Genomic DNA, 27,740 nt, shown 5'->3' with positions numbered 1-27,740 from the left:
GGATAGCTCATACATGCTTTGATGGAATACAACTGGCAAAATAGCTAGAACTCAATCAAGAGCGATATATTTCAGGAAATTGGGGACGTAACAGCGGCAGCTTATCCTAGCAGAAGTAATTCTTTACCACTTAGTGTGATTTATAACTATTATTTAAAATCATGCTACAAGGATAGCAGAGTCATCATTTCATAACATTGGGCACCTAATTAAAATATAAAATAGCATAAGGAAATTCTATATTTTCTCCTTCAAATGCCTGGTCATGATCTCAAATAAAAGGATTTAAACAACACAAAATTTTTGACTTTTTCCACTTAAGTGGAGTAATACATAAATTTTAATCAATTCTACCTTTTCCCTCTGGATCAGCTTTTTGTACACAAACTCAGAAAATGGTCGAAGTGGACAGAACTTCCCGGTTCCCTCAGCACAGGTAAAGATCCCATCTTCGTAGACAACTCGACCACGGCTGATTGTCACCAGTGGAACACCATGGCATCGCATATTCTCATGGAGGTTCACATCACCACCCTGTACTTGTGTACTCACAGAGATAGTTCTGAAACAATCAATTAACTCTTAGTACAAATGCAAAAGAAAGCTATTGAAATATTATAAATTAGAACACAAAAGGCTGTAATTTTCTTTTCTGTATTCTGCAAATAAAAATCTAAGATATACTGTACCCTTTTAGTTGGAGAAAATGTTAGTTGCCACGTTAAACAATTCTACTCTTTCAGTGGAATCCAACTGAACCAATTAATTATGCCTCTTATCTAATGAATAAAATAAAGCAATGAGGACAAATGCCAGTGTGGCAGAAGTAATAGGGCCTGGTTTAATTGGAGGATGTTGGCATAAAATATAGGCTAGCACATCAATGCAAAACATGAATTGGTGGGTGACTGTCATATTCAGATAAGATGTCAAACCATAATACTGCCCAAATGTGCACAAGAAAGCAAAAGTAATTTGAAGAACTCAGAATTAGATTCCCTGGCCTATAAGCATCACTTTCAAAACCAGCATTTACTGCATTTTCTTAAAGGTCCTTAAGGTAGTGCAGGTTCTTGAAGTTCTGTCATCTGTTCAATGAAGGGACAGCTGCAAAGCTGTCAGGGTGTACTTGTCAGTTGTATAGCTGTACCTTCTTCACATTTCCAAGTCAAATTGCTGTGCGACTTGCTACAGAAGATAAATTTGCAGATTGTGGCGTTCCCATGTACCTGCTAATCTTATCCCTCACAGTGAAAGAGGTTGGCAAATAGATACACAGCATCTTCCAGTTTATGTAAATCACAGGAACAGTGTTCTGTTAGTGGAGAGACTGGAATCACAAGGTGCCAACCAAGTTGTACCGATGATGAGCTTCTTCAGTATTGGCAGAGTAGATCACTGCTATGTTAGTTGAGAGTATTCTGTTACACTCTCTATTTTGCCTTGTAAGTAATAGGACATTTCTTGGGAGTCAGGGGTTGAGTAAAAACCTGATTTAGTTGCATTTCAAAGTTCACAAAGTAGAAGTCCTCAATTTGCACACAAATATAAAGCACCTCCAACAAGCAATATGCTAGAAGGTCTGGTGCTGGTTGCAAATTCAAAGGAAAGATGGACACTACTCCAGCACAGAACTTAAAAAAGTGTTCCACTTATTTAAGCAACAGAACAAATTACAAGAAAGTTGCAGGGCTTTAGGTTACAGCCACAATTGGCAGTGTGGTATAGTTAATCTTATGCTGCTTCCAATTAACAAGAAAGTGTGAAAATCATTGTCTTGAGAACATCTGAACCTGTTTAGCTAATGGCTTGTATGAAAATTGTAACCCAAACGTCTATGCCCAAAATTTTCCACTCCTTAAACCAGTTATTGTCCAAAAAGAAAACACTTGTATTTGGGATTAACAGTGTAATAGATCAGAACCAGTTCCACCAACAGTCAATACATCCCAGTCTATAACCATACCAGAGCACAAATGGGCAGGCATCTGTAGTCACTACAAGAGATTTGCCAGATTTTTTGATTTTTATCAAAACATGTATGATTCTAGAAACATACCTCGTAGCTTCTGGATCCCACACAACAATATCAGCATCAGCTCCTGGAACAATTCTTCCTTTCTTGGGATACAAATTGAAAATTTTTGCAGCATTGGAACTTGTCACAGCAACAAAGCAGTTTTCATCCATTTTGCCACCAACCTGAAAATATCAAATTGTATCAATAGTTGCTTGCAAATCAAGTTTTTCTTTGTATTAGATTTATTTCACTCTTGTATCACTGCATTCTCTAGTTATTGGTGTAATAAGCAGCAGCACCCAAGCTTTTACCAACACTCTTAATGCACTAATAAGTTGAAAATAGGGTCAATGTACTCCTCTTTTCAACTCCTGTCAATTCTGGAAGTATGCAGACATGGTGTTGAGGAAGAGAAAGAAGAAAACATAGAACTACAAAGCCAAATTTCAAAGGGATAGAAAGGAACATTAATTCCAAATAAAAGAACAGAAATCTTCCTGTTATTACTTCTGAGCTCATCTTGTAAAAATAAATTTGGGCGAAGAGCATCAGAAGCTCTTCAGATAGCTTACTCAATTTTCTGCTTAAATTTTACAATGAGAGAGCAAGTATCAGTTATGGGATAGCTACTAGAATCTGTTTTTATAAGGCATCACTGAATGCAACAACAAGTATGAATTGATGAGATGCTCTGATTATACTTGGAAATTTTGTGAAAATAATCAATAAGGGTAAGAAGAGGACCTAATATTCCACACAAATAGTTATTGTATAGGGATCCGGGAGCTATTATACTGTGGATGCAAGAAACTCTTAAAGCACCACCACAGCTCAAAAGGGGAGAAAAATAGATCTAAAGGCATGCCAATGTCCAAGAAAATTTTCAACCTAGAGTATAGATGACAAATGGAAGCATGCAGTCAATGCAGTAAGTAGCTGGCAACCACAAGATGAATGATAAGACCCGATAGAGCTGATAAGACCACATCAGGACCAAAAACCCTCAGATCCACTCACTAAGAGCAAAGAAAACATAAGACATTCAGCTCCGGCTGGAAGGAATACTTCAGAAAGCTCCTCAAACAAAACCCTATCTCCAACGTGAATGTCCTTGATTTCATTCCATTGCATGCTATTCCAGCCTTGAAGGCGGTGAAAAGGCCATCCACTACTGAAAAACAAGGTCTGTGGAGCAGATGAAAACGCTTAAGTATTAAAATAGGGCACAGTGGTATTTCTGGCGTGAGTTTATAACCTTATCTTGCTCATCTACAAAGGGGAGGGAATACGCCAAAGGAAGTGGTAGAGACAGGTACAATTACAACTTTTAAAAGACATGAATAAGAAAGGTTTCGAAGAATCTGGGCCAAATACCAGCAAATGGAATCAGCTCAGGTAGGCACCATGGTTGCTATGGACCAGTTGACCCAAAGAACAGCCTAGAGAGAAAGTGTGCAAAGAAGATCCCGTTCTCTCTACCAAGTTGATGACCTACTAAGCAGAGCTGATCATCATCCTCCTGCATGCGTTGGAGACTAGGCCAACTTAAAATGGGTACATCCCCAAGGTTGTCCAAAACAGCTGACAGGAGAGGTGAATTAATGTCAGGCTAACATGTCCACCGTTGAGACACTGATCACATCCAGCCAGCTTCCCTAGGCAGACAGCTAATTCACAGGCCTGACACCAGACTCCTTAAATATCAATCAGAGTTCCATTAGGGCAAGTGATTTCCAGGAGGGCAGAGAAAGCACTTCAAGGTGATTCTCAAAATCTCACATCTTCAACTCACATGAATCTTCAGTCAAAACTATTCATGCTGGCAGAGAAGCATCTAGGAAGGCATCAAGCACTTGCAGTCTCTCCAATGAGAGAATATGGAGGCAAATCCTGGAGGGAGCATTCAATAATCCAGTCCTTCCACCTGTCCAATCAAGTCCCACTTGTGGCAGAGTTTGCAGTTCCCACATTGGACTTGTCAGTCACCTCACCATCCACAAAAGTGCAGTGGAAGCAAGTCATCATCAATCCTCAGCAACTGTCTAAAAAAAATAGTCCACCGAATAATTGTGAAAAATGAAAGTACATGTAATCAGAGGAAGAATTTTGATAAGCTGTAAATTGGCTGGAAGAGAGACCAAAATAGGTCATTGGGGAAAAATATGGATGCAGTTTTGTGACCTACTCTCATCTTCTGAACTCCAAAATAGACCCATTTTAATCACTACAGAGTAAGCAAGAATACTTAGAGCAGGGATTTAGTACAAGTACCATCTTTAATATTTGTTAGTTGTATGTATAATTTACTTTTGTTGCTGATAAAAGTCAAATACTTGCACACTGGAAGTTTCATTTGGTTGGATTTGAAAGAATAGCGAGTCTTCTTGTTGGACATTCAGTGTGGAAATTCAATAGAGCTTAGAGGCCTGATGGTGAAAGACATGATCATTTCTCTCAGACGTGGACCACCTACCATGTGGATGTGAACCTCTACTGCCAACCAACAATTACCTCCACATCCACTCCAGTACTTCCACACTGATTACAGCTTACATACAGTTCTCACAATTCAATCATGACAGGTACATCAAAAAGACACTGTATGGCAATCCCTTAACTCAGATTTCACTTAACTTGTAAAGGGAGGCAAACTACTGAAGACAATAGCAGCAGACTGGCAGTGGTTGGGTCTAATCTTGCCTATAGATTATTTTGAGTGCCTACACTTGTGGAATTAGCTGCCACAAAGACTCTGGCTAATAACGGAATGGAGATTTCATAATAGATATGCTCACATCTAATTTCCCTTGCTTTTTTTCCCCCAAAGATCAGATCTTTTAGACATATGTACATTGAAACACACAGTGAAATGCATCTTCTGCGTAGAGTGTTCTGGGGGCAGCCCGCAAATGGCACCACGCTTCCGGCGCCAACATAGCATGCCCACAACTTCCTAACCCGTACGTCTTTAGAACGTGGGAGGAAACTGGAGCACCTGGAGAAAACCCACACAGACACAGGAAGAACATACAAACTCCTTACAGAAAGTGGCCGGAATTGAACCCGGGTCTCTGGCGCTGTAAAGCGTTACACTAACCGCTACACTAGCGAGCCTGCCTCTCAATTTCACTTTTTGTTTGAATTGTTTAAGCTTGGCCCTTTCCTTCCACGTCAAGAGCAATCACACGTTTTTTTTTATTTCAGATAGAAAATCCGCAGCAGATAAATATTAGTAAAAAGTTAATACATGCTACCATTTTGTGAGACACCGAGTGTCACAATCTCAGCTAATGGCATTCCAGGAGCAGTCAAGGGTTGCTTACAGCTCTGCACTTGGCTGGTTACTAAGCAAGAATGATCTGGAGCCAGATTAGGGGGAAGGATACCTTGTGAGCTAGGAGATTCTCATCAGAAAGTCTCAGATGAGGACAGGATAATGATCATGCAAATGTAAATCCTTCTGTGTAAGATGGAGGAAAATGGAGCCCAGGTCTGACCTTACAAATAGCTTTTTGTACAGAGGCTCCTTTCCAAATCAGGAAGGGTTACAAGATTCATATCAAGACTCAGAAGCCAACCATTGCGCAGCATGCTGGCTGAGGTCTGTACTTTCACTACAGCATCAAATGACCACTGCAAGCAAGTGCAGACGACTTCTATCCAAACTCAGACTGTGTGCCATAGTGACTCTCGATTCCATTACTGGCAGAGACTATCATAACCAGTAACAATCTGGATGGCTGATATCCTTGGAGGTTGTTGATGGCCCTGTGCAGTGTAATTTTGCTTAATTATTCCAATATAACAGTGTTAATGTGACATTCTAACAGTGACGTTACCCATCACCCAGCTAGCCTGGACTGCAAGGTGTTTTCAGAAGCCAGTCCACCCAAGCCCACAGCTGCTGAAGGCTGTGCTTCACAGGCATCAGCAGCCTTCTCCACAATAAAAAAGCAGCATTCAGCTGCCTAGTTATAGTTATTGATACAGTAGTGCATTGGACAGGCAGGGTCTGGGGGGGGGGGGGGGGGGGGGGGGGGGGCAAGATGTGGAACTTGGGCATTAAATTACACAATTTTATGCCACAGTGATTTGGTCAGTTCACATATTCATGATTTTTCCAGACAGTGATGGCAACATGGAAACTGTGTTACTCTTGGTATAGGAGTCTGGCATTTAATAATCATCCTCAATTCCCACCAAGGATGATGAGGAATCTTCTTCCATATATTGTTTGTGGTGTAGGAATTACTGCAGTATGATTATACTGGGAGTGTGACAACTCCAAGATTGTGAATAAGGAATGACACAGAGGAACAGCAATATACATATCCAGATCAGGATGCTGTACCACTTGGAAGTCACCTTGGAAGTATTGAAACTCCCCATGTAATCACTGTTCTTGTCTTTATAGGTGGTAGAGATCAAGATTTTTCCATGCACTGTTGAAAAAGCCTTGATAAGTAGCTGTCATGTATTTTGAAGATGTTACATAATGCTGCCAATGAGTCTGATGAATGATCTTCAACCTGAAACTTTTAACCGTTTCCCTCCCTACAGATGCTGCTTGACCTTTGACTATTTCCAGTATTTTGTTTTTATTTCAAATCAGACCAGGTTCTTGTCAAGCAAGCATGAAATGCTGTCTGAAACTTCATATAGTGGAATAGGATCCTCCCCTGAGCTATGGGAAGGTTAGGCACACTGACATCCCAATCAAAAAGACCCTACCTTGTTCACTTTTCTCAATCTACTGAGAGGAAGTAGGCATGGGCCTCACTGTTTAGGATACAGTGGGTGGCGAAGACCTGCTTTGGAATATACTGTAGGCCATCCTGATTGGCCAAGCCAAAATAGAGGACTGCACTTGTTGAACATAATGATGTTCCAAATGGTATTTCTCTGTACTTCAAAGAGTGCATATTGTAGGAGGCACAGATAAAGGGCATTGCCCTTGTCCCCTTGAAGCCATTGCTTGACCAACTTGACAAGTTAAATATGACAAGCACAGTAGATTACTCCAGTATCAATAAATTATCCAAGGTTCCAAGCTGCAAACAGTTGGTGATTGGAATCTGCGGCGTGGGTTGCAGAGTATTTGCACAATGAAGGACAGTTTTGCTTTCACATGTGAAGTCCTTTGAATCAGGTACTGCAGAATCTCACTCCCCAAATCTTCAAGCTTGCTTTTGGGTAAATCCACACACCCAGATTGTCTGCTAATCTCTATAAATGAATGACCCTATTGGAACATGGAGCTTTATTATATTATAAATGCAGCAGATGATGAATCAAAACAATAACATTAATGCAAGATGTGACAGAAATTAGATTGTGGTTTCTGGAGTGATCTGTAGACAAAGTAGTCAAGGCCACTAGGATCTATATGAAGCACTGTGAGCCAGGGATAGTTAGTGGTGAGATTCTAAACCATGGCAGACATCATACAACAGACGATTCGTACTTATATTATTCACTTCCGTGATTAAGTAAACCTAAATAATAAAGAGCATTTAGCAATTAAAAAGCAACTATCTTTTCAGCACAATACTGCAGAGAACAATTTTGAGGAAGTGATGGAGACCTTAAATCCAGAATTTCTAGACTGGAAATTCACTGAAGTGTACAGATGAGAAACAAAAATAATCTGCAGGAGGACAGAATGTTTTTTCAGGTATGAATATTATACAAGATGGATATTAGACAAATGTGGAATGGTGGGCTGGATGGTGTGGGGAAGAACTATTGTTTTTTTTCCTCTCTGCTGTCTGCAAAGTGAAATCATCTTTGTACACTTTCCATTTAATATCTGCTAAGAATCAGTCCACTGCATAACACAACGCAAACTCAGGAGAATACAAGAACATCTTCCTCAAATTACAGTAAGATAGAAAAGAACCCTATGTAGCAGTCATGTTCTCTAACATCTGTTAAGACCCCTTGCATGACTTTAGGAAGAGATGTCAGGCAGGATTTAATTTCTGTGAATGATACAAGGGAACAAGCAATGAGAAAGAAATCACATTTAATTCCATGTTTCAAATTTTTTTTTTAAAAAAAGCAAATCCTGTGCAAAAAGGAAAACTCTTAATGGAAATATCAGAGTAATCAATATTAACATAAGATTCTAGTAAAATCAACCCTACCACTCCTTTCTCCCAGATGACAGTCATTCGGTCTTGCACTCCAGTTACACCATGAGGAATTTTGGTAAAATCTTCTTTTCCTACAGCTTTCTGCTTGATAGTAAATGGACGATGATCCGAAGCAACAACATTAATAGTATCACTAGGAAAAAAAACAAACAATAATAATATTTGAAAGGTGCTCCAATGAATCATCAGATATTTTGATTATGAGAGTTTCAATCACTTCAATTCAAGGTTAATTGACAGCACAAATAATTGTTCAAAGTTGAATTATGAGATATTTTTCCTCGTCTAACTTCCCACAACAGATTTATAGATCTTGCAAAACCTCTTGATCAAGAACCATGCACAAGAGATTTGTGTACTCCTACGACCAGTGCCGTAACTAATTATTTGTTCTGGACTAGATCCGATTGGCAGATGACTTTTTTCCATGAAAAGAATTAACATCAACATCAAAGAACTTCAATATATCTCTTGATGTAAAAAAAAAATCAGTTCTTTCGTGTTCCAAGCATCCATATCAGTTCAGAGTTTTTCCTTCCTAACTTACTACATTTAATATTACTTTTCCTTTCTTTCTCAGTTAAATGTACATTTATTGATGGGCTTAAGGTGAATTTTGGGCATTGTCCCTTCTTGGGGATTGGCAGAAACCTGATCTTACAAGATTTGACCTGATATTTCTATCTGCAATATCAATACATTTTTCCCCCATTTTGCTGGATGAATCTGTTGCTGACAAGGTCAGCTCTTTTTGCCTATTCCATTCCTTAACTACTGGAATTCTTCTGGTGAAAGTACTCGCATGGAACTGCTGGGTAGGGACTTCCAGGATGTAGACTCTTCAATGATAAATAAAAGGCAATATCTTTTCAAATCGCACAAGTGGGCAACTTGCAGGGAAATCTTCAGGTGGTACCTTTCCCTGTCGTTCTTGGTGACAAAGGTCATTAGTTTGTGAGGTGCCATTGAAGAGGCCTTGCTATGAAATGGAAATGAATTTTCTAGATGGTATGCACTGCAGCCAAGGAGTTTGTTTTGTTAATTATTTTTGGGATCTGGATTAACTGGCAAGGCCATCATTCATTTACCATCTATATTTGTCCCTGAAAAGGCAGTGCCAAGCTGCCTTCATGAACCACAGTAGTCCTTCTGGTGAAGGTACTTTAAGAATTTAGACCCAGCAACAATGAAGAACCAGGAATCTGAGTCAGGATGGGGGGCAGCTTGGATGGGAACCTGCAGGTGATAGTGTGCCCATATGCCAACTGCCCTTGTCCTACATGATGGAAGAAGTCACAGGCTAACAAGGTGCAGTCAGAGAAGCCGAGGCAAGTAACATTTTGTACATGGTACGTACTGCAGGCATTGTGTGCCAGTGGAGGGAATATCTTGGGTGATCAATAGGATGCCAATCAAGTGGACTGATTTGCCCTGGATCGTGTCAAGGTTCTTTAAGGTTATTGGCACTGTACTCATTCACACAAGTGGAACTTTTTCCATCACATTCCTTACTTGTACCTTGAAGATAGTGGAAAGACCTTTGAGTGACAGCAGGAAAATCACTCACCACAGAATACACGAACTCTAACCTGCTCTTGCAGCCACAGTATTTACACGATCCAGCTGAGTTTCTGGTCAGTTGACCCAGGCATATTGATGGCGAGGAAGTTGGTGATGGTAATTCTATTTGATATCAAGGTTGGTAGTTAGACTCTCTCATCTTGGACGTGGTCATTGCCTGGCATTTTAGTGGCCCAATTGTCACTTATCAGTCTATGCCTTACGCAGTCACGCACTGCTACATTTGCCGATAAGTTGCGAATCGAATTGAACATTGTGCAATCCGCACTCCTGATCTTATGATGGAAGGTCAGTCACTGATAGAGTAGCTGCAGATGATTGGGTCAATAACAGTGCCATGACAACTCCTACAGTAATGCCCTGGGGTTGGGATGATTGGCCTCTGAGAATCATGATCACCTTCTTTTGTTGTGAGCACAGCTTCAATTGCTGTAGTGCTTGGAGTCACAGGTCAAATGAAAGGAAGATGGTGCCAGTGGATACGGGAACAAAAGTTTCAGGTAGTGGGACTGGGTGCCAGTCAACTAGGCTGCTTTATTCTGAGTGATGCCAAGCTTCAGGTGCTGTTGGAACTGCACTCATTTAAGCAAGTGGACCATATTCTATCATATTGTTGCCTTGTACAATGTAGATAGAGTAAAGGTCAAAGAGATTCAGGAGTTGAGTTAATTGTTGCAGGATATCCAGTCGCTCAGCTGCTGTTATGACAGGTCCAGTAAGGTGTTTCAAGAAATTTAGAGTGGGCTGATCATTAACATGAGATTTTCTGATTTGCTAGTTTGAGAAGAAAAATATTGAAGAGGTTCTAACGTTTACCCTTTAAGCATCAACAATTACCATCATCATGCTGATATTGGCATTTCAGTTTAAATCATAAATTCTCATTCCTAAATTCTAATCAATGTTAAATTCATAAATCATTTAAAATTAAGAATACATTTGCCAAGTTATAAATTTCTGATATTGCAATTAATTTGAGCTGAATAAATGGTGACCCCCATCAGCAATTTTTAATAGAATTGGTTGCAGTTCAGTGAAACATGATTGAATACAAGGATGACAACAAATAAAGATATTCTTGTTAAACCTGTCATAGAAACTTACCTGGCTAGCAAGCTCATGAGGTAGTTGGGAGTGCTGGCATCCAGTCGGAGAGGAGGAGCAGTAACATGGGCAGCAGCATGAGACCAGTCTGGGTGATAATAGCTTGATCCATTCAGAGTTGTATGCGCCAAGGTTGTTTCCCCATATATAATATTGCCTTTAAAAGAGTGCATTAAGATTTGAGGAAAAAAAACACCCATCAAAATGGTTGATTTATCTAGTTATAGCTTGCTAATTAAATATACATTGATGTAACAGAGGCTTCATTTAATTTTTGTTCAAGTTAGAATGACCTTGTCATTTGTATTTAATTTGTTGTTTTACACAAATGGACAAACTGGAGAGAAATTAATTTACAGAAAGCATGATTATTTAAAAAACTTTGTTACTTTCATGAAGAAAATATTTTAAGAATTGTGATTATTTGCATTACCAAGTTAGAAACTGTTCCATGAACGAAGCATGCTCCAGCTGCTTACCACTTGAACTCTCTCAGCTGATGAATTAGTACTCCCCTATGTTGAGCAACACTTGGAAAAAGCACTGAGAGTAGCAAGGACAGAGAATGTACTCTCAGTGGGAAACTTCAAAAATCATGATGACCACGAATGGCCCAGTACTATAGAATAGCAGCAAGCTGGACAATTTTTAACTACATCACTGAGAGCGAGGCTGTCATGGGTAGTGAATGGACCATGAGGAATAATCATTCTCACCATCTACCCAGAATAATTTATCTTTTCAGTACAATTGTTTTAGTGTACTCAAAAAGTGTTCCAGTGAAGCTACCCATATCCAAGAAGAATGCAATAAATAGGCTAAGTGACCCCTAAACCAATGGATCACATCTGTAGTCTGGCACATTCAGTTACAAATGTTGGGAGGCATGTCAATGATGAATTGGAAGTTCCTTCCAGATTATCTTATCTTCAATGATAGTGAATGATTTAACCTTGTTTTTCCCGTTTTTGTTACTGCAGACACCAAACTTCAATCAATTTGATTCAATCCACATGGTACAAAAAAAAAACAGCTGATAGCAAAGACACTGGAACCAGGCAACATTCCATCAGTAACATCGAAGACTTCCATGCTTTGAGCTATGTTGTTTCAGTATTTTTGCTGCACCGTCATTTCCCCAGGGACATCCTGAACAAAAGCAGGTCCAATCAATCCAATGAACTGACACCCCATCAGTCAACCCTCAATCAACAAAATGATGCAAAATGTCATCGACAGTGCAATCAAACAGCATTTGCCCAAAAATACCGTTCACTGATGCCCAGGAGAACATTCCTCCAAATTTCAAAGCCTTGATGCAAGAGTGGATAAAGGGAAATGAATTCCAGAGGTGAAGCGAACGTGACTGCCTTTAATACCAAATATGGTACAGTAGAGCCATGGTAAAATAATGAAAGGAATACTAATTCCTTTCATCATGGGCACAACCCTCCCTACCAAGAGGCAGTGCCTCAAGAAGGTAGCATCCATGATTAAGGACCCTCACCATCTGGGACATGACCTCTTCACATTACTATCATCAGGGAGGAGGTACAGGAACCTGAAGACCCACACTCAACATTTCAGGAACAGCTTCTTCCCCTCTGCCATCAGATTTCTGAATGGTCCATGAACCCACATTATTCCTCTTTTGCACTATTTATTTTTGTAATTTATAATTTACGTCTTGTGCTGTATTGCTGCAGCAAGACAACAAAATTTCATGACATACGTCAGTGATAGTTAACCTGATTCTGATCAGGGGAACAACTCTGCATTGCTGGAGTTAAAGATCACACAAAGGAATGTAATCATGGCTATTGGAAGTTACTTATCTCAACACCAGGATATCATTGCAGGAGTTCCTCAGGGCAATGTCCTAGGCCAAACAATCTGCAGCTGACTCATCAATGGCCATCCATCTAACATCAAGTCAAAATTGGGGATATTTTGATTGCAAAGTTCAGCTCTGTTTGCAACTCCCAAGAAAATGAAGCAGCCATGCTTGCATGTACACCCAGAAGATATTTTGGTAATGGGCTGATTAAAGCCGACTATCACGCATGCCACATGAATCTCGGGCGATAGTGATCGCCAACAAAGAAGTTTGACCAGCTGCCAGTGGCGTTCAATATTGTTGAGCTGTTGAGCACCCGACCATTCATACCCTGGGTTCACCATTGGCCAGAAACCTAACCAGACCAGGCATGTAAATACAGTGACTATTAGAATCCATCAGAAGTTAAACTTCCTGTAGCAAGTGACTCAGCTCCAAATCACCCAAAGTCTTTCCAGCATCCAAGACTCCATGACTCCAATTCTCTCAGTTTGCCTGGATGAGTGGAGCTCCATTAACAGGAGGCATTCAAAACCATCCAGGATAAAGCTGCCCATTTTACTGGCAGCTAATCTAACAAAAATTCAACAGATATGCCTCCCACCACTGTGCACCATGCAGCTGTATGATTTTTAAAAATGCATTAGAGACACTCACTAAAGGCTATTGTGGATGTACCCTCCTAAACTGTGATCCTTATCACGATGGACAAGGTCAGTTGGCAAACGGGAACACAAGTCCCCATTGTAATCCTGCAATTGCACATTTTCCTGACATGGAAATACATCACTCTTCCTTTATCGTTGCTGGGTCCATATTCCAGAACTCATTAACTGGCAGCACTGAGGGATGCCGTCACCAGATGTTCACCACTACTCCAGCTGTTCAAGTTTGCAGAGCACCACCATCTGGACAACAAATATGAAATTTTGGTAATGGGGAAGCGAATAACTATGCTTTTGGCTGGGCTTTCAACCAATAAGGGGGAAGGTTGCACACTGAATGATAAAAGGTTGAAACCAAAGTTGAGGATCAACAGATTTTTCTTTAAAGAAGCAAAAATCTATGACCAAAAATGATGAATGATCAAAAATGTAACATTAGAGGATTAAGAAAAATAAGGGAAATAACAGATCATTGAATTTGACATCTGTTGTCATCAAAATGCTGGAATTCATCATTATGGGCACAGTAACAAGGCAATGAGAAAACCATAATTAATTTTGCAGTCAACTCAGTTTTAAGTATAACAATGTAACAGCATCTTGTGGACTTAACAGAGCAGATAAAGGGGGAACTGGTGAATCTTCTCTGGATTTTGAAAAGGCATTTGTTAACCTATTGCATGAAAGGCTATAACAGAAAATAGAAGCAACAAACTACCCTGGACAGAGGATTAAAGAATGGATAGCAGGCAGTAGAAATAAATGAAGTGAATTCAGTTTGGCAAACTTGCTTATGAGGTACCACAGGATCCTCAGTTATTCTCGACTCATGTTAATGGATTAAATGGAAACAGAGTGTATAGAGTAGAAATAGATAGAGTGTAGCGACTCACCGCACCGGCATCGAACCGGCTCCTGACATCGCGACGTCGTCGGAGGCCCCGATCCAAAATGGTGCGGGGCCCTCCTCCTTCCCCAGCATTGGGCTGGGAAAGCCCGCGCGCGGGAAGGTCAGGCGACCCGCACGTGATGTCAGCGCGGGAACTGTAGCGTGGGAAGTTTTTCAGCTATTGAAGGCGCATTGCGCCCCGGTCGGCATTCGACCTCTGATTTCGAAACCAGTGACTCTGTCTTCATTTCATAGTGTGTAGCTAGCCGCTACAAGAGCATAAATATCCAAATTTGCTCATGATACAAAGAGGGAAAGTCAATTATAAGATGCAAAATGTCAGTGAAATGACATAGATAAAGTGAATGAGCCAATGTGCAGCAGATAGGGCATAAATATGGGACAATATAATTTGATAGGATAACTATAGAGAGATTTGTGTGATGGCTCAAACAATGCAGAAAGCAAATATGGAGGTAAAACAATTAGGAAGGCAAATGATGTGGTGACTTTTATTTCATTGGCTTTAGGGTAAGGAGATCTTGCCAAGTAGGCAGATGTTGGATAACACTATATTTGGAGTATTATTGTGTAGTTTTGGTCTCAGTATTTTGAGGAGGTATAGGATTCAATGCAGCATAAATTTATCACCTTGATTCTGGAGATGAGGTGGTTAACCCACGTCCAGGAATTGTATAAGATTGTCCTATATTCACTGGCTTAGAAGAGATGAAACAATGTCACTGATACACGATTGAAAGTTCCTGACTTTGTACATGCAAAGAATATGTCTCTTTTAGTTGGAAGGTCTCAGAAATGAGATGGTCTTGAAACAAAGATGAACAGAAATTTCTTTAGAGTGGGTTATAAATATTTGGAATTTTCTTCCTCAACTAGGCTGTGGATGCTTAGTGATTGAGCACATTTGACACCAAGCTCAGATTTTTGGACATTAGAGCAATCTGTGATAAGGCAGAAAAATGGATAAGATAAATGATTGGCCATAATCCCACCAAATGTTGGAGCAAGCTTGAGAAGCTATACTGACTACTCCTGCATCGACTTGTGTTCTTCTGCTTATGACAACATATGCATTTGTGGTAGGTGCAAGAGTTTTGGAAAAGGGAAAAAATAAATGCTCATTTGGATTCCACCCAGCCTCAGGTTTGGGTAAGACCCAATTACTGAGCACATTTTATGTAAAGGGGAGAAAAAGTTAACAGAATATATTAAGCACGAGATGGAAGAAGAGCAGAAAAGGGAAAGAATAAACAGATAGGCTAGGGGAAGAGGGAGAGAAGAAAGGGAAGAACAGAAGACCAAGATGGAGAGAGAGCTGACAAAATCTCTCAGATTCTAGTGCTGCTTCCTGCATGTGCAGAATGTGTCAATTTCATCACCTTTACCACCATCTTCCACCCTGATCTCAAATTCACCTGGATGAGTTCTGACAACTCCTTTTCTGGATCTCTGTCTCCATCTCAGGAGACAAACCAACCACTGACATCGACTATAAGCCTATGGACTCTAACAGCTACCTCGACTACACCTCCACACCCAGTCTCCTGCAAGGACACCAACTCCCTTGCTTAGTTTTTCAGTCTCTGCCGTATCGGTCCTCATGACAGGCTTTTTGCTCTTGTACTTCTGAAATGTTTTCTTTCTTCAGGGAACACACCTGCCCCTCTGCCATATTTGACGGAGCCCTCATATGCACTTCCATCAGTTCCAGCACTTCTTCTCTTGCACCCCTCCTCCCCACCACTCCCTTCCCAGACAGAAGGGAGAAGGAGTTCCCCCGGCCCTTACCTTTCACCCCACTAGCCTCTGTGCCCAGCATATCATCCTTCACCACTTCCACCAGCTCCAACAGGGTCCCACCACCTTCCCCTCTTCCCCCCATTTTTCCATGATTCCTTGGTCTGGTCATCCCTTCCCAGTTACCCTTCCCCATCCCCTGGCGATTTCCCCTGCAATCATAGGAGGTGCAACACTTGTACCTTCATCTTCTCCCTCACCACCAAACAGCCCTTCCAGGTGAGACAGATTCACCTCATCAATTGCATTCAGTGCTCCTGATGTGGCCTCCTACATCAGCGAGACCAAGTGTAGACTGGGCAACTGTTTTGCAGAGCACCTGCACTCTATTCTCAACGGCCAACTTGAGCTTCCAGTTGCATGCCACTTTGACCCCTCTTCCCATTCCCACATCAACCTGTCTTCTCCGCTGCCATGGTGAGGACAAATACAAACAAAAAGAACCAGCATCTCATACTCTGCTTGGGTAGCCAACAGCCCAATGGTATGAACACTGAAATTTTCTCATTTTAGGTAACATCCTCCCAGTGTTCCTTTCCCACTCCCACCAGTCCATTCAGGCTCTTTTTCCTTTCATTCACTTTTGCCACCACACTACCCCCACCCCACATTGCCTAGACTCATTCTCCCCCACCTGTTTCCATCTGCCCACCACTCTCATACCCATCGACCTGGGTTTCTTCTCCCTTGGTTCACCTTTCCTATCCCTTCCCCCCACCTGGCTCCATCTGCCTAATTTTGTTTTCTTATATTTCCACCCATCATCTACCAGCATCTTTCTCAGCACTCCTCCCTCACCCTCCCCCACCTGGTTCCATCTGCCCATTATGCTCCTCCTCATGTGGTTCCACCCATCACCCAACAATCTCGGGCTCACTCCTTCCTCCCACTTCTACAGACTGACTATCTACTTTCTATACTCTGTTCCCTTTCAATCCCCAGATACGACATAAAACATTGACCATCCTTTGCCTCCACAGGTGCTGCTTGACACACTGAGTTTTTGCCAACAGTTTACTTTTTGCTCCAGATTCCAGCATGCAGTCTTAGGTCTTCAAATTCCAAATTTGACTTTTGAGCAATTAAATGACGTGATAGTGATGGAACCGAAAAAAGGTTAAGACCTGATGAAGATATTAAAATGACCCTGATCTTGGTTTTAGTGAGCTCCTGAACAGTCATGACTTGATGTACTGAGACAAAGAAATGTAGTTGATAGAGGTCTGACATTAATGTCACCAGGTATCAGGCTTGCAGCATACAAACTGAAAACAGAATTACACAAAGCAGGCAAATGACTAAATTGTTTCTTTACCTGAAGTAGTATGTGATGCAAATAAGGTCTTGTCTGATTCCAAATTATATTTCTGCACTGTACATTTTCATTTGAGTGATAGCTGGCAGAGGTAATGTGGTTTAAGATCAAAGGTATGCCCATTTTGTAATAAGATTTCCTACAACCCTTGAATTGATAATGGCTTTAGGGTGAAAGAATATATATTTGATGTCTGACTTTGACAATAAATGTTTGCGTTTGTTTGAGCTCTTTGTTTATATTTTGTGTTTTTCATGAAGATTCAGACGATTGTTTTTATCCTTCAGGTGTGTGAAATATGAATTTACAAAGGGTTGTTACTTTGTAAAAACATAAATGTTGTTGTTGTTTGCAAGGCAATAAGTATAAATGCCCATCACACATTAGGAATTTCAAGACATTACAAGCCAAGATACAAGGTCATAAATAGTTATTTATAAAAAAAAGTTTTAAAAAGATCTGCAGCTTTTTCAATGAAATTTGCTTAGGTGAGAAGCAACATTATCCGAGGCAAAATCCATAAACGACATAGCTTAAATGCATTTTTTATAGCCCCATCTTTAATTGATTCTTATTCAATAGAATAACAAGTGACTAAGACTTCCTGAATGGCAATGGCATCTTTACCACTAAAAGTAGACAACCTTCATATATCAATAATGACGATCAAGAATGGGTTTTTGCAGAATATCTGGGAAAAAATACACAGGATTTAAGTTTTATTTTCCATACTCTGGTAACTAACCTTACCGTGCATGCGTGCAGAAGCAATGATATTAGCTGCTGACTTGCTTGAGATATTAACCAAATATAATGGACAATGGGTCTGAAGGGGAAAATAAAGCAGAGTTAGTTTTAGTGGGACTCCTTAACACTGAAAATATGCTGAAACAAACGCTTCATTGAAAAACTCACTCGATTTGCAATTGTGATGGCACGATGCGTTGCTTCTGCTTCAACCTATATGAAACAAGTAAGAAGCATTTTAATATTTTTTTTAAAAACACAGGAACAAAAATATTATGAAACAAAAATAATTGGAGGGAGAAGAGCCTTCCAATTTCCTCACAAGTATATAAACAGGTCTCAGAAATAAATTAGATATAACTACCAAATGTTAGAATGAACTTTTGCAGAGACCTGCAAGATTATCTTAATAATGCAAATGGACAATAAGTATTTCCTTTTGGTCTGTGCAGTTGTCAAATAACCATTTCAAGAAATATCCTGCAATTCTCTCAGTTAGCAATTTATTACTTAACAATCCATTTTCTAATTTTCAGGACATTAAAAGGCAATTAACATTTTAATTGAAAATAGGTGCCAAGAACTTGATTACAATATTTGTATGACATTTGGACAGGTACACGGAGGGAAAGGTTTCCAGGGATATGGGCCAAGCACAGGCAAATGGGACTAGCTCAGGTAGGCAACTTGGTCAGCATGGACAACTTGGGCCAAAGGGCCTGTTTCCATGCTGCGAAACTTTATGACCAAGTTATCTGTGGATCTCAAAACAGGTGGAACATGTCCTGTAGATACCTACAGCACAAAAGAATAGCATTTGACAGAACCACTTAGCATTTGCATGAAGTCACATTGGACAAAATGATTCATTTTCAGAAATAGAAGCTCTGATTATTTGAGAAAAATGGTTGCCCTCAGAATTTGGGAATATATGAAAGGATTGAAAATGTTGGAAATTCTCAGTAGGTCAGGGAGCATCTGTGGAAAAAGAGACAATTAATATTTCAGGTTGATAACCTTTCATCAGAATTGGGAAAATTGAGAAAACAGGTGTGTTTTAAGTGCAGAATACAAAATACATAGTGGAGGTGGACAGAATCCAGATAACAGATGGCATTGGTGTCATCTGATAGGTGGTGAAGGCTTATTTTTCCCCAGCTAATCAGTCTGGAGGAGATGTAAATAAAAGGGAAATGAATGGCCGGAAGAGAAAATTGCTGGAACCATAATGCACAGCAGTTGCTGGAAATTGGAAATAAAGCAGAGTGCTGGAAATACTCAGATGAGATTGCTTAAGTGGAGGAAGAAAAACCTCATGGCAGAACAAGCCAGTTCTGACAAAATGGAAAGGCTGTTTATCCGAAATTGTCAAATTTGATATTGACTCCAGAGGACTACAACAGACACATTCAGATAAGGTATTTTTCCTGGAGCTTACGTCAAAACAGTGCAAGAGATCAAAGACTTAAGCCAGAGGTGACAGTGGGATGGAGAATTAAAATGACTGGCAACTGGAAGCTCAGTGTCATCTTTGTTGACTGAACTGAGGTATTCTGCAAAGCGGCCACTCTGTCTGCATTTGATTTCTCCATTATAGACTCCACATTCTGAACACTGAATCCAACAGACTAAAACAGAAAAAATGAAAGTGAATCGCTGCCTCAACTGGCAGGAGCATTTGGGTCCCTGGGTGCAGAAAAGGAAGAAGGAATAGGGCAAATGTTGCATCACCTGCATGTGGTTGAGAATATGCTCCGAGAAAGGCAGTGGTTATTGATGAAGGAAAAAATGAACCAGGGAGTCACAGAGGGAAGGCTCCCCTGAAAATTTTGGGAGAAGAGGAAACAACATATCTGATGCTGGAAGTTATGAAAGATTATCCGTCAAATGCATAGGTTGATGGGATGGAAGCCAAGACCCTATCAGCTTCTATCCCATCCCTCCCTCATACTGTAACATACTGGCCATCTATCTTCTTCCCCCTAAATCCTGATAGTCTCAACCCAAAACATCGATATATGCCTTCTGCCTCCACAAAGGCTGCTTGACCTGCTGAGTTCTTCCAGCATTCTGCTTTTTCTTCCAGATTCCAGCATCTGCAGCCTTTATCTTGGCCCCATCCTTGCTTTGAGTGGGAGGAAAGGGGTTAAGAGAAGAGTGAAAAAAGCAACATGAGACCACTCTTGATTGTGGTGCAGGGGAATCCACAGTGAAGCAATATGGAAGAGTTCTCAGAACAATTGTCTTGGAAGTGTCATTGTCAGATCAGATAGGATAGAAATGGAGAAACTGGGAGATTGGACTAGAATCCTTATGGAAACAGGATAGGAAGAGGTATGATTAATAGAGCTGAGCGTTTGTTACAGATGGTGGTTGCAGTCCTTTCCTCTGAGATGGTGACAGAGAAGAAGAGTCCAATATGGACCACGCAAAAATGAGAACAAGGAGAAAACTGGCAGCAAAGGTGATGAAATAGGAGTTCTGTATGAGTGCAGGAAGCAGCACCAATACAGTCAATATACTGGAGAAAGAGTTGAGGGAGAGGGCCCGAGTAGGACCAAAATATGGATCAAATTATTTGACTCTCCTTTTCCCTTATTTGACTCATGCCATTTTGACTACACCTCCCCCTTCAAGGGTTCTATTCCATTCTCCTTGTTTCACTGCCTCTGGCATACCTGTTCTGACAATGTCACTTCCCACAATGTTTGAGGTGTCTTGCTTCTTCCTTAACTGTGGCCTCCACACTATCATTGGCAGGGCTCTCAAGTGTCTGCTCCATTTCCTTGATAAGCAACACATCTCCTCCCACCCACATAAGTGTCCCCTTATAATCTCCTCATCTTGCAGATGATTAACCACCATGTTCAAAGAATCATCCTCATAGATCTCCACTACTTTCAAATTAATGCCACCACCATTTATTTTCCATTTCCTGTTTCTTAAAGGGTTTGTTCTCTCAGTGACTTGGTTCACTCTCATCACCACCGACAGAAACTCCCTTTCATCCAGCACTTTCCTGTGCAACTACAGGAGATGCAACACATACCCTTTTATCTCTCCCCTTCCCACTGTTCAGTCTTTCCGGATTACAGTTTAGTATACTGCATTTCGTGCCCACATCTCCAGTGGAGAAACCAAACACAGACGGTGCAACTGCTTTTCAAAATACCTCCATTCAATCTGCAAGGGTGACTTATTGCTTCCAGAGTCCTGTCAGTTCAATTCTCCTTATCACTTTCACTCTGACCCCTCCATCTTTAGCCTCTTGCATTGTTCCCAAGTAGCTCAATTCAAGCTAGGAACAGCACCTCATCTTCGATTGCTCTCCACAAGACATTCAGGAACAGACTTAGTATCACTGACTTGTATGATGTGAAATTTGTTCTTTTGCGGCAGCAGTACAGTGCAAAGACATAAAAATTACTACAAGTTACAAAATAAATAGTACAGAAAAAGAAAGAGGTAGAGTTCATGGACCATTCAGAAATCTGCTATTCAGAAAGCTACCTGATCTATTGAGTATTTCCAGCATTGTTTTATTTCTACTTTACAGCAACCATGTTCTGCATCTCACAGTTCCTGCATTTTTCTTTCTGCTCTCATTCATCTGCAGTTCCTGCTGACAGATCACCTATGATTTACAAGCCTTCAACACCCTATTACAGATGGCACAAACAACATGTTTCATTCAATGTTGTGGTCTCCACCTTATCATAGACATTCCTTTTATTTCTCTCCAAAGCTCCACCTTGAAACACACCTACATTCTCACTTTTTCCAGAACTGATAATAGTTTAGTGACCTGAAACATCAACTCTGTTTCTCCCTCCAAAAATGTCAGCTGACCTGCTGAGATTTTTTTTTACTATTTTACGTTTTCATTTTAAATCTGCAGTAGTTTTGCTTATTCAAGGCGGCTTTTTTTTTTAAGAGTAGTAAGTTTGAGAGCAGAATAAGATAAACAGCCAGCTTCAAATTATGGATCCCTCCTAGACAAAAGGTGAAACTTCCTTTCTGGATTTCCAATGGATATAAAAGTCACACATACAGAATATTACAATTGTCATATAGAACAAAATTTATATTTACTTATTTCTCACTAGTGAAATATTTGTTGTCATCAGTTTGCATTTCCACTTTCACCTTGATACCCATAGAAGTGCCCTTGCTCACTTGAAAAACATAAGTAAACACTGTCAGCATATCAGAAGATACAAGGTTGATAACAAATTAATTTCATACTTGTGTACACCTAGCGTGCATTAATCATTCTAATTGACAAACCTCCTCAGGCCTGCTGATGTCTATTCCCTCAGGCCCAGTGATTCCCAATTCAAGAGCTTCTTTCGTACCCTGGAGAAAAAAAAAACACAATTTTAATCTCCCCCGGAATTAAACTGGCTCAAATTAATTCACTTAGTCTACTGCAGGAAGACCTGCATCCCAGGATATCCATATCAATGGACTAATTAGCGCTTCAAAGGCAATCTCAAATTCTGCTGTCACCTCCTCTGCAAAGATATGTTACATTTTATTTTAAACTTTTTTGGGTGCTCGTGGTATCATTTCAAATATTTTTCACAACGACAGGTACTTTTAAAAATATGAACAGTTACCTCTGCAACAAGGTCTCCGTTTTCAGCATGAACACAAGCTATGGCACCCAGATTTTTACATGCACGAAAAACCTGGTAAAGTTCATTATCCCGCAACATGTACTGGTCCTTGTATGCCATGTATGTTTGGAATGAATTCACTCCATGCTCCTTCACTAGTTCCTCCATTTCAAGTTGTACCTGAATAATAAGAAAAATAACGTGGACTGGTGATTTAGCTCAAATGCACACAGCTCACTGATAGTTCAATAAGTTTCATCAGGAAAATTAAAATAGCAAGGAGGAAATACAGCCCGTCAAACCTGCTTCAGTATTCAGTGACATAACTGAATTAACATCGATTCCACTCTTCTGATCCCTTGCTATTATCTCAGTCTCAACTATTCTGAATAACAGGGCAGCTACAGCCTTCTGGGTAAACACTTCAAAGATTTGCAACCAAGTAGATAAGTTTCACATTTCAGTTCTGAATGGCTGATCCTCTACCTTGTGGCAATGAGCCCCTGTTCTAGACATTCTCCTAAGGGCAAATGACCTTAGTAACTAGTCAATCAAATTCTCTCCTTTATACCGTTACTTCTATTTATTACTACAATAATTTTACAATGACAATTTTTCTTCTCATCTGTAAATTCAAAAGAATAAAAGCTTATTCTACTCAATATTTCCTCACAGAGCAGCCCTCACTTCCTCCTTTAAAGACAAATGCATCATTTCCTTAGTGGAACAAAACAATGCAGAGCTCTACAGGTCCACCCTCTTTACGACTGCAACGAGACTTCCTATACTCTTAGTCCTCTTGCAATAAAGATCAGTAGACCTTATATTTTCCTAACTGCTTGCTGTTATCGGTGCACAAGAATTCACATGAATGTCAGTATTTGCCAGGCTTGAATGTAAAAGAAATCAATGCTCTTGACTGCATTTTCAGACTGGGCAGGCACAGTAGTGTAGTGGTTAACGCAAGGCTATTACACCGCCAGCGACCTGGGTTCAATTCCGGCAGCTGTCTGTAAGGAGTTTGTATGTTCTCCCCGCAACCGTTTCCTCCCACATTCCAAAGATGTGGAAGTTAGGAAGTCGTGGGCATGCAATGTTGGTGCCAGAAGCGTGGCGACACTTGCAGGCTGCCCCCAGAACACTCTACACAAAAGATGCATTTCGCTGTGTGTTTCGATGTGCATGTGACTAATAAAGAAATCTTCTTATTCTTGATGCTCTCCTTTCTAATCCAACACTTGTAATAGGAACTGAATAGGCATGGACAGGTTCCATTATTTTTGGAGAATCATATTTTATTCAATAGATAACTTTTAAATATTGTTTAAAAAAATCAGGAATTAACCAAAAATAACCACGTACACTCATGAAGCACAATCTAAATGTGTACCCTTCGCTGGCGAGGCCTGCATTGACTGGAAATCCCTGAATGCCCCTGAGAATCCACCTCCTTGAAACCTTGCAGTTCTCTGGTGAAGGTAGTTCCAGAACTTCCACTGTTGGGGGAAGGAGCTTCAGCATTCAGATCCAGCAACAATGGAGTGACATAGTTCCAAAGTAAACACGTTGTGCAGCTTGAAAGAAAACCAGCAAGTGGTGTTCCCAGGTGCTTATTCCCTTGTCCTTATTGGTGGCAGAGGTCACATGTTTTAGAGATGCTGCTGGAGTAACTTCGGTGAGTAATTGCAGTGCAATTTCTCGATGGAATACACTGCAGTCACAGTAAGTCAGTGATGGAGGAAATGAATGTTTATGGTGGTAAGTGGAATGTCAAGATGCTTTCCTGTGGACGAAGCTACACCCATCCAGGCAACTGCAGAACATTCTTGTGCTCTCGAGTTGTACTTTGTTGTGGCAAAAAGGCTTTTGTGATAGCCAGTCTCTGATCTATACTCGTCACCATGGTATACTCGTCACCATGGTATACTCGTCACGCTGTCCAGTAGAATTTTTGTTCAATGGTGAGCCTCAGGATCTTGATGGTTGAGGAGTTGGCAATAGCAATACCACTAAAAATCAAGGTTAAATAGTGGAGATGGTCATTATCTGCCACTTGGTGGTACAAATGCTGGAACATAGAATAGTACAGTGCAGGAACATGCCTTCAGCCCAGGTACGTGCCATCCACTATGCCAGTTTGAATTAATCCAATCTGCTTGCACACATATCCTTCTACTCCCTGCATGTTCATGTGTCTGTCTAAGTGCCTTTTAAACACTGATATTGCATCTGCTTTTACCACCTTCCCTGGTAGCTCATTCTAGGCACCAACCACTGTGTAAAAAAACTTTCCCACCATTTATACTCAGTGCCCTGACCGACGAAGGCAAGCATGCTACAGGCCTTTACCACCTATCCACTTGTGCTGCCATTTTCAGGGAGTTATGGACTTGCATTCCAAGATCCCTTTGTACATCAATGCTCCCAAGGGTCCTGTCATTTACTGTATATTGTCCTCTTGCATTTTACTTCCCAAAATCACCTCACACTTGTTCAGATTAAACTCCATCTACCACTTATCTGCCCAAATTTCCAACTGATCTACATCCTGCTGCTTCCTTTGTTATCGTTCCTCATGATCCACAATGCCACCAATTTTCATGTCATCTGGAAATTTACCAATTAGCACACTTACATTTTCATCCAAATCATTGACCTACATTACAAACAGCTCCGAGCACAATACCACTGGTCACAGATCTCCAGCCAGAAAGACACCCCTCCACCACTGCCTTCTATTTTCTATGACCAAGCCGATTTTGGATCCAATTTAATGTGGATCCCATGTGACAATCTCCTAAACCAGCCTACCATGCGGGACCTTGTCAAGTGCTTTACCATCAACAAATCACTGCCCTATCCTCAATCATCTTTGCCACTTCATCAAAAAACTCAAATGAAATTTGAGAGATAGGACGTCCTCTGCACAAAGCCATGCTGACTATCCCTAACGTCCAAGTTTTACCATAGGTGAATAGATCTGGTCCCCGAGAAGCTTCTCCAATGAATTTCCCTGCCGCTGGTAGAAGGCTCACAGGCCGATAATTTCTTGGTTGCCCCAGTTTTCCTTCTTAAATAAAGGAATAACAATGGCTATTCTTCAGTTTTCTGGCACCTCAGTCACGGTTAAAAAGGATATAAATATTTGTCAAGACCTCAGCAATCTCCTCCATTGCTTCCTTTGGTATCCTCAGATAGGTCCCATCGGGTCTTAGGGGCATCCGACTTAGTGCCTGTCAAGACAACTAACGCATCCTCCTTAATACTGATATGCCCTAGAATATCAACATACCTTTCTTCCTCACCTCACTATCATCCATGTGCTTCTTTGGTAAGTACTGATGCAAGGTACTCATTAAGGACCTTACCCACTTCCTCTGACTTCACGCATAAATTCCCTCAAACAACTGTTCCTAATTCACTTTCTCCGGTGCCTGCCTCATATTGTTGTAATTAGCCTCCTCCCAATTTAGCACTGTCAGCCAAAGAACAATCTTAAAACTAACAGATTTATGGCCACTGTTCCCAAAATGCTCCCTCACTGAAAGTTTGATCACCTGGCCAGGCTCATTCCCCAATAAAAGGTCAAGTATGGCCTCATCCCTAGTTGGACTAGGGATGAGGCCATACTTGTTGCAAGAAACCCTCCTGAATGCAGCGAACAAATTCCGTCCCACCCGAGCCCTTCGCATTAAAAGATTCCCAATATTGGGGAAATTAAAATCATCCACTACAATAACCCTGTAGTTTTTACATCTATTGATGATCTGCCTACATATCTGGTTCCTCCAGCTCCTGCTGGCTACTGGGAGACCTATCGTATAACCCCACCGTCATGATTGCACTTTTCTTGTTCCCGAGTTTTATCTACATGATATCCAAATCCCTCCAAAATGTCTTCTTAGTGCAGCTATGACATTCTCCCTAATCAATAATACAACTCCCCCACCTCTTACATCCCTCTGTCACGTCTGAAACATATATACCCTGGAATGCTGAACTGTCAGACCTGCCCGTCTCAACCAAATTTCTGTAATGGCTACAATATCATAGTTCCATGTACTAAACCAGGCTCTAACTCATCTGCCTTACATTAAAATAAATACACTTCAGACCATCATTCCTGCTGTGTTCATTATCCTAGCCCTGCCTGTTTTTTTCCCTATTGGACTTAGTTGACATAACGTCTACCTTCTCCGCAATCACTCCACCGCTGATCTGGTGCCCTGGTTCCCAACCCCCATCACATTAAATTAAACCTTTCCGAGTAGAACTAACAAGTCTCCCGGCAAAGATAATGGAGCCTAAACATCAAACTAAAACATCAAAACTATTAGAATTACAAAGTAAACCGCTCATTATCAATACACAAAAGGAAAAATAACCTTGTATTTCTTCAGAACCTTTAATAGAAGCACCGTCCCTATGCTCTTCACAGATTGTTCTTTATTTTCTATAAATCTAAAGAATGACTGTTGGACCTCAATGATTACATACCCAAATACAGCATCTGAGGAATGGAGTATTGGATTGGACACAGAGGGGATGCAAGCCATGCAATGATTTCAAGATTTATTCAGAATTTGAGGTAATGGGAATAGGCTTTGAAATGGGTCAGTAAGGGCAGAGCTCAGTGGCGTGCAACTGGAGACAGCCAGAAGAGCTTTCAATGTTGCTACTTACCAGTACTTGAAAACAGGAACCAGCAAGTGAAACATTTATATTTGCTTCAACAATTTCTTGATAGGTGGATGAGACAGACAGTAGAGGTAAAAGAATATTCTGATCTTTGAGATGGAAAGGGTTTGGGTACTATATTCGGCTCAGAATCAAAAATGACCCAAGATACAACCAATCTAGACCACATGTGCATACACATTTAATCGTGCTCAAGCAAAAGAGCTTTGAAAATCATGTCTCAGAGCTGACTCGAGTTCAAAGGTAGCCCCGAAAGGGGAATGAAAAGCTTTTGGATTAAAAATTTCTAGCT

The 27,740-nt window shown here is 40.7% G+C and overlaps 1 protein-coding gene across 1 annotated transcript in view; it reads right to left on the bottom strand.

Moving 5' to 3' along the window:
- dpysl5b (dihydropyrimidinase like 5b) overlaps positions 1 to 27,740 on the bottom strand; it is a 60,767-nt gene that overhangs the window by 19,351 nt on the left and 13,676 nt on the right. Inside the window, exons 3-10 of the mRNA XM_052024725.1 lie at positions 22,751 to 22,930; positions 22,419 to 22,487; positions 18,300 to 18,344; positions 18,135 to 18,210; positions 10,861 to 11,017; positions 8,167 to 8,308; positions 2,060 to 2,202; positions 355 to 562 (exon numbers count right to left, since the gene is read on the bottom strand). Coding sequence (XP_051880685.1) covers positions 355 to 562; positions 2,060 to 2,202; positions 8,167 to 8,308; positions 10,861 to 11,017; positions 18,135 to 18,210; positions 18,300 to 18,344; positions 22,419 to 22,487; positions 22,751 to 22,930 — 1,020 coding nt within the window. The remainder of the gene's footprint in view (positions 1 to 354; positions 563 to 2,059; positions 2,203 to 8,166; positions 8,309 to 10,860; positions 11,018 to 18,134; positions 18,211 to 18,299; positions 18,345 to 22,418; positions 22,488 to 22,750; positions 22,931 to 27,740) is intronic.

Source organism: Pristis pectinata, chromosome 10 (genome assembly GCF_009764475.1).
Source record: "Pristis pectinata isolate sPriPec2 chromosome 10, sPriPec2.1.pri, whole genome shotgun sequence".
NCBI classification, from domain to species: Eukaryota; Metazoa; Chordata; class Chondrichthyes; order Rhinopristiformes; family Pristidae; genus Pristis; species Pristis pectinata.
This window is presented reverse-complemented; position numbering and strand designations above follow the sequence as displayed.